The sequence below is a fragment of the Populus nigra genome, chromosome 7 (assembly GCF_951802175.1).
Source record: "Populus nigra chromosome 7, ddPopNigr1.1, whole genome shotgun sequence".
Taxonomy (NCBI): domain Eukaryota; kingdom Viridiplantae; phylum Streptophyta; class Magnoliopsida; order Malpighiales; family Salicaceae; genus Populus; species Populus nigra.
Genome location: NC_084858.1, coordinates 14,701,890 through 14,709,534, shown reverse-complemented (window position 1 = coordinate 14,709,534; position 7,645 = coordinate 14,701,890). Strand labels below are relative to the sequence as shown.

The following is a 7,645-nucleotide window of genomic DNA, read 5'->3' as shown; positions in this document are numbered from 1 at the left end:
TGAGCTATTGCATCCAATATTTTTATTAAAATAATATTTTTTTTTATTTCAATTCAACTAATTTAAATTGAATTTAGTTGAATCATTAAAAACCTGATCAAATCAATCAAATTTATTAAATAAATATATTGTTCGATTCAATTAGAAATATGATCTAAATCATGCATTAGATCATGAATCTTTTAAACCGGTCTAGGTTGAAGACTAATTTTTTTGGAAATTTTCAATGCAATTAAGCATCCCCACCCAAAAAATCATATATATTTTTTTCTTTGATCTTTCAAAGTTTATTCATTTTCAAACTCATCCCATCAGTTGTCTTTTTATTTGACCCCCCTCTTAAGAAATCATAATTCCACCCCTCCGTACGACTTTCTTGGAAGGATAGGACCCGAAATTCTGGCCACGCATACTCGACTTATAGACCCCACGAGCTCCGATCACCCTCGCCCTTCTATAAATTCTTGGACAGACTCCTGCCCTGATGCATCATTTGTTAGACATTGAAAGAAAAGAAAAGAAAAAAATAGCAATAACAAAATTATTGAAGATGAAGAAGGCGTCTCTCCTAGTAACTATGGTGGTGGTGGTAATGTTATTAGCTGAAGCAAAAGTGTCACAAGCGGTGACCTGCAACCCAGGGCAGTTGAGCCCATGCCTACCAGCTATCTCGTCCTCTTCACCGCCATCAACTACCTGCTGCAGCAAATTGAAGGAGCAGAAGCCTTGTCTTTGTGGATATCTCAAGGATCCAGCCCTCAAGCAGTTTGTGTCCTCTCCTGGTGCTAGAAAGGTTGCTAGTGCCTGTGGTGTTCCCTACCCTAGTTGCTAATTATAATTATATATTCTTGCTAAATCAAATTAGCAACTATATCTATATATAATATGCCTCATAATCAATTATTTGCATGGGTATATATGCATATATAGGAGTGTGTGAACTATGAAGATTGAGTACTGATGTTGTTCCATACCGCATGTTCTATGAAATAATGACGTGAATGGTAGCATATATCATCTAAAATAAATTATCAGTGGAGATAGATATGAAGATGGTCAAGCTGTTGTACTAGAAAATGTATCTGATCAATAAATTATCTTGTGATATATAAATATCGATTAATATCATTCTTCTTTACTTTCTCTCTCTCTCTCTCTCTCTCTCTCTGTCTGTCTTGTACTGTTCGATATCAAAGCTTGAACCCTTGGTTGGATGAATTGGCGATTTCCTCTTGTTCATGTTTTTCTTCATTTTCAATTTTATTTTTTTCTCTAGAAACTGTTTAACATAAATATGATACTTTTTTTACAATATTTAGATAGAAATAAAAAAAAATTAAAGGGATCATAACGCTTTACGTACACAAATGATTTTAATTTCAGCATATAAGAATACATAAATCACAAAAGAATTAATAATTATAGCCTTCGTATTCATCCTCTGCAATCCTTGTGGTGAATCTCGACATATCCATGAACAATTAATTAAAGATTTAATTAAAGTAAATTTACTTGAAGTTTGAACCCAGTTCCGTGTTTGGCTGAGGTTGAATCCACTTTTATTCTTTCTCTTTTCTAACTTATTCGAATTAGAAAAAAGAAGGTAGTAGTCAGAGATATTTAATTGTGTCTCTAAGTTTCTTCACCTCCCGTGTTAATAACTAGAATGAAAAAAAAGGGAATGTCAAAGCATCCGGGAAAAAACGATTGATCTCTATCAATAGACCTGCTAAAGACCCGAACCATAGAGTACTTATTATTGGCGCTACGGATAGATATGTTTTTAGATCTCGCATAAAAAATCCTCCTTCTGTATTCTTTATTGTAATACATAACGGCAATACATATATGATCAGATGTATATATGTAGTTAAATTAAAGATCCATGACTTCTATCGAACCTCTGTAAAATAATGATAACAACATATATTAATTAACTATGTTATGTAAATAAATTTATAAATATATTAGTTTAACTTGAGATTATCCAACAAACTAATCAAAATTTCTATTAAATATTCATTATCAATTATCAAAGTCCATACAAATTTAAACACATAAATTTTAGGAAATTACAACTCCGTAATAGCATTGATAAAAATTAAAATTCTAGTGGTATATACCGACATAATTATTTTATCGGTTTTATTAACTGATTTACATGTTTCGATAAATATCACTATAAATTATAGACATAAAAATTTCATTAAAATTACATTGATTTTAATAGAATATTTAGTAGTGACACTTGAGCCTAGCACCTTCACCTTCACCTAGGTAGGTCACCCATTACAACACGACCACTCTTTCTTTTTTCTATTTTTGGGTAGGTCACCCATTACAACTCGACCATTCTCCATGTTTTTTTTATCTGGGTAGGTCACCCATTACAATGAGACCATTCCTCCACTTGGGTAGGTCACCCATTACTATACGACCGCTCTTTCTTTTTTCCATTCTGGGTAGGTCACCCATTACAATGCGACCAATTCTTGTTTTTTTTATCTGGGTAGGTCACCCATTATAATGAGGCCATTCTTCCACTTGGGTAGGTCACCCATTACAACTCGACCATTCTCCATGTTTTTTTATCTGGGTAGGTCACCCATTACAATGAGACCATTCCTCCACTTGGGTAGGTCACCCATTACAACATGACCACTCTTCCTTTTTCCCATTTTTGGGTAGGTCACCCATTACAACACGACCAATTCGCCATGTTTTTTTATCTGGGTAGGTCACCCATTACAATGAGGCCATTCTTCCACCTGGGTAGATCACCCATTACAATAAGACCACTCTTCCTTTTTTTCCACTTGGGCAGGTCGCCCATGAAAATAGATCAGGGTAAGCGTGAGTGTGTGGGCTGGTAGCCCCTGAAAATAGACCACTTTGAGTATGCTTGGGCAGGTCACCCATGAAAATAGACCACGACCAGTGTGAGTGTGTGGGCAGGTTGCCCCTGAAAATAGACCAAAGTGAGTATATGTGGGCAGGTCGCCCGTGAAAATAGACCAGTGTGAGTGTGTGGGCAGGTCGCCCCTGAAAATGGACCACTTTGAATATGTGTGGGCAGGTCGCTCATGAAAATAGACCAGGGTAAGTGTGAGTGTGTGGGCTGGTCGCCCGTGAAAATAGATCATTTTTCTTCAAAAGGGGCAGGTTGCCCAAGATAATGTGATCATTCTCTTTTTTTCTTTTTTTTTCTTCTTTACAAAACTTACTACGCAAAATCTTTGCTTCGTAAGCATTGTAAAGAGGGGGGCAACTGTCATAACCCATTTTTGGGTTATTTCCAAATTCACATTTTTTCCTCTCTTAAAAAAAATAAAATAAAATAAAAATACAAAAAAAATATAACAGTTAAAAGAGAATGACAAAACGCTTAGAAAATAGTCAAAATTTGGTTGAGGAGGTTTAAAAATACAAAAATTAAAGTTTGGCAGTATTTTATTGACTGATGATAGCCCTGTTGACAAAGAAAATTCAATTTGAGGAAGAAAAGTCCAAAATTAGATGTTGGTGGACTCAATTAAATTATATTGAAGGTTTAATTGAATTTATGGAGGGTTTGATTGTAAGAAAAATTGATTTTGGAGTTAATTTGGGCTTTAATTGGAAGAAATTAAAGTTCTGGGGTCAAATTATAATTTTTGAGAGTTAATTTGGTCAAATCAGGGGCTTAATTGCATAAATATTGAAGTTTGATGGCCAATTAGGGACTTAATTGAAGAAATCCGAGACCAAGGACCAAAATGCAAAACGCGCGCAAATTGAAGGATTGACTTGTAGTCTGGCGCTTTGGCGCCAGTTTTCATTTAAATGAAACGACGCGTTTTGGGAAAAACGACGCCGTTTCATGCATTTTCAAAAAAAAAAAGGGAAAACGAAACAGTGCCGTTTTAGACGGCACTGTTCCTCCTTCTTCTTCCCCTGGACACGCAACAGGGGAAGACAAGTTTTTGTTCTTTTCCATTTGTTTCTTCCTCTCTCTCGCTCCCCACGTGCCCTGTTAAAACCAAAACCGAACGCCACCCGCACCTCCTCATGATGAGCAGACAGAGAAGCCGTGCCCCGCAAGCGACGCCTCCATTGGTCACCTCGGCCGGCGCCACAGCAGTGCAGGAGACGTGCGCCCCATGCATGGGCAGCGATGGGACGGGGCAGGGTCGACCCCGCTCCCCCTGCCCCTATAAATAGTGACCCAAAAGGAAGAAGAAGGGGAGAAAACGGCAGAAAACAGGGGAGGAGGGCCGAAGAAAAAAAAAGAGACAGTGAGAGAGTGGGGAGAAAGACAGAGATCGAGAGAGAGACAATTGTTTTTTTGAGAGAGAAAGGGGAGGACGAAAGGAAGGAAACCGCAGGTTATTTTTTAGAGAAAAGAAGAGTGAAGAGAAAAGGAATCAAAGGCAGCAGAAAAAAAAAACAGGGGAGAACAGAGGAGGAAGAAGGAAGAAAAAAAAAGGGAGAGAGTGGACCGGAGCAACAATAGAGGAGGAATCGAAACGAAAACAGAAAAAAAGAGACCACCGCCACCTTCAAACCCAGAATTCCAGCAACTGCCACCGCTCCTCTCAGCCGCTGCCACCGCCACCTTCAACCAAGAATTCCAGCAGCTGCCACCGCTCTTCTCAGTAGCCGCCACCGCAGCGCCACCGAGAATAGTCGCCAGCACCACCGTCAGCTCAGCCATCCGAGATCAGCGCCTCAGGTAAATTCCCTTCCCCCCTAGCCGCCGGTCCTAATTCATCTTCTTGCCTGCAGAACGTGCACTGTGCGCGTTCTGCATGCAAGAAGAAAGTAATTAGCCGGTTACTGTGCATGTGCACAGTGACTGGCTACATGGGTTTCTTCCCTTCTCCAGTGGGCTGGAACATCAGCCCAGCCCGCGCGGCTGGGCTGAGTCCAGCCCCTTTTTGCTCCGGGCTGGAACATCAGCCCAGCTCGCACGGCTGGGCTGAGTCCACCCTTGTGGCTGGGCCAATACAGGCCCAGCCCAGTCCATTTCATTTTATTTCTTTTCTCCTTTTTGTTTTGTGTGTTTTTTTTATTATCTATATATTTTTTTTTTGAAAGTTGTGATTTTCCCACGGATGTTTCTACGTCATTTCGACTAATATTGGTTTGTATTTTTATATCTTAAAAATACAAATCCAGTATTAAAAAACATACCCGGTTTTTTTTTTTTAAAAAACCTTTGTTTTCATGCATACGGCCAAGTCTCTCAAAGCTAAAAATCATATTGTATTTTTTATACAATATAGAAAACTCAAAAATAATAATATTATTTTAACATGCATTTTGGCTTTAATAACCAGTTTATTAAAAGTCATGAGAACTTGGCCAATATTTCAAAAAATCAAAAAAAAATATATTTTTGTTTTGTTTTATCGTCTGGGATTATGAATTTATACGTAAAACGTATTCCCGATTTTAAAAAGGTAGTTCTTTTATAGACATTAGGCCGGTTAGATTTTTACCCCATAAGATAAGAACCTCCTTACTGAGAAGGGCTTTTCTTGAACCCTAGACAGACCAACATGATAAGACCTTAGATTTTTATCAGACAATAAAACAATGCAGCTTACCTTATGTAGGACGTATTTGGGGTGCTAATACCTTCCCTTTACGCAACCAGTCTCCGTACCCAATCTCTGAGACCAGTTAGGGTTCCTAGTGACCAAAATACTAGGTGGCGACTCCCATTCCATTTTTCACCGCTAAGAGACAAAGAATTCCTTGTCTCCCCACATTTACCAGATATATATCCATACATTGAGGGTGGACGATCGCCGCGACGCTGCACACACGCGCGACACTTTTCTTGTGTGTTCTTTGGCTTGTGAAAATGTACAACAGGTGAAAGTTTGTAGCATATGTTCCTTACAAGGACATACCTCAGATAAGTGCCCAACAATGCAAGAAGATTATATTGAACAAGTTCATGCAGTTGATGGAGGATTCAACGGACAGCCCCAGCGTAAATATGATCCCTTTTCTAACACGTACAATCCTGGATGGAGAGATCATCCAAACTTATGCTATGGGAACCCACCTCAACAAGGCAATCAAGGCCGACAATTCCATCCCCATGGATTTCAGCCCTAACAGAATTATCAAGCAAGACAACCCCCCTCTATTCACAAACTCCAATGTTATGGGGTCGTCATCCAATGATAATCTTCGTGAGATGATGAAAACTTTGGCTTCTAATATTGTTACCTTGCAACAAAATGTCAGGTCTTTTCAACAGGAAACAAGGTCAAGTATTCACAACTTGAAAAAGCAAATGGGGCAAGTAGCTTCAAGTGTGGGGAAATTGGAAGCACAAATGAATGGAAAATTCCCCCCCAAGTATTGAATGCAATAGAGAATGTTAGTGCAATCATGCTGCGAAGTGGGACTGAACTTGAAGAGAAAAGGTAGAAACAAATTGAGATAGAGGAAGGAGAAGAGATAGAAACCGAATTGAGTACAAAGAAGGAACATCCTGCTCCTCCACAAACTAAAACATCGACCAACTCTCCAAAAATAACTCCTCACTCAATGAATTCCAGTTTTAAAACAATTCCACCCTTTCCTGTGAGTTCTTCTAGGTCAAAGAAAGAAGATAAACAAAAAGATATTTTAGAGGTTTTCAAGAAAGTATAACTCAACATTCATTTGCTTGATGCTATCAAGCAAATTTCCAAGTATGCTAAATTCTTGAAGGAGTTGTGTACTACCAAGAGAGCTTTCAAACTGAAAGGTCATGAAATGGTAAGTATTGGTGAAGTTGTATCTGCTGTTGTTCAAAAGAATATGCCTTTGAAGCAAAAGGACCTAGGTGCGTTTACTATCCCATGTGTTATTGGTAATGCTGGTTTCAAAAAGGCCTTGTGCGATTTAGGTGCATCCATTAGTGTTATGCATAAACATGGTTATGATTCTCTTAGTCTTGAGCCTTTGAATAAAACTAGCATTGTAATACAACTTGCGGATCGTAGTTTTGTTTACCCACTTGGTGTGATAGAAGATGCCCTAGTTAAGATTGATAGTTTGGTCATTCCTTGCGACTTTTATATTCTTGATATGGAACATGATTCTTGTGATTCATCAAACAACACTCCTATATTATTTGGGAGACCATTCTTGAAAACTGCCAATACAAAAATTGATTGTGGTAAGGATACTTTGTCTATGGAGGTAGGAGATGAAAAAATTGAATTTAATTTTCATGATGCAATGACATATCTTTATAGCAATGACACATGTTATGACCAAGTTGATAAGTGTGTGCAGCAAGTTTGTGATTTTGATAGTGAGGATGGATTAAGCATAGCTTTGAGCCATGGCTATGATTTTACCAAGATAGAAGAGATGGAGAGGCATATATGTGTTCCCCAAAACATGCATGAATCAGCATTGGCTTTACAAGCTTTGCAAACCGTTCCCCATGATGCAAGAGTCATTCACCCCATCATGGACAATGAATGGGTGGTGCCTATCCTTTTGGTGCGTAAAAAGATTGGAATTACGTTGGAAGAAATACAAAATGACGCTTATGAGAATGCAAGGATTTACAAAGAAAAGACTAAGAGTCTCCATGATCGAATGATTATAAGAAAAGAGTTTAATGTTGGAGACAAAGTCCTTTATCATTCGC

General features: G+C 38.3%; 1 protein-coding gene across 1 annotated transcript; it reads left to right on the top strand.

Annotated features, from left to right (window-relative positions):
• Positions 1–469: 469 nt before the first annotated feature.
• Positions 470–1,138, top strand: LOC133698865 (non-specific lipid-transfer protein 2-like). The gene has a single exon (XM_062121960.1). The coding sequence runs from the start codon at positions 485–487 to the stop codon at positions 830–832; it is 348 nt and encodes a 115-aa protein (XP_061977944.1). The 5' UTR covers positions 470–484; the 3' UTR covers positions 833–1,138.
• Positions 1,139–7,645: the final 6,507 nt, after the last annotated feature.

Bases quoted from the DNA above. Each gene is read 5' to 3' on its own strand.
- LOC133698865 (XM_062121960.1), top strand. From the start codon at position 485: ATGCATCATTTGTTAGACATTGAAAGAAAAGAAAAGAAAAAAATAGCA.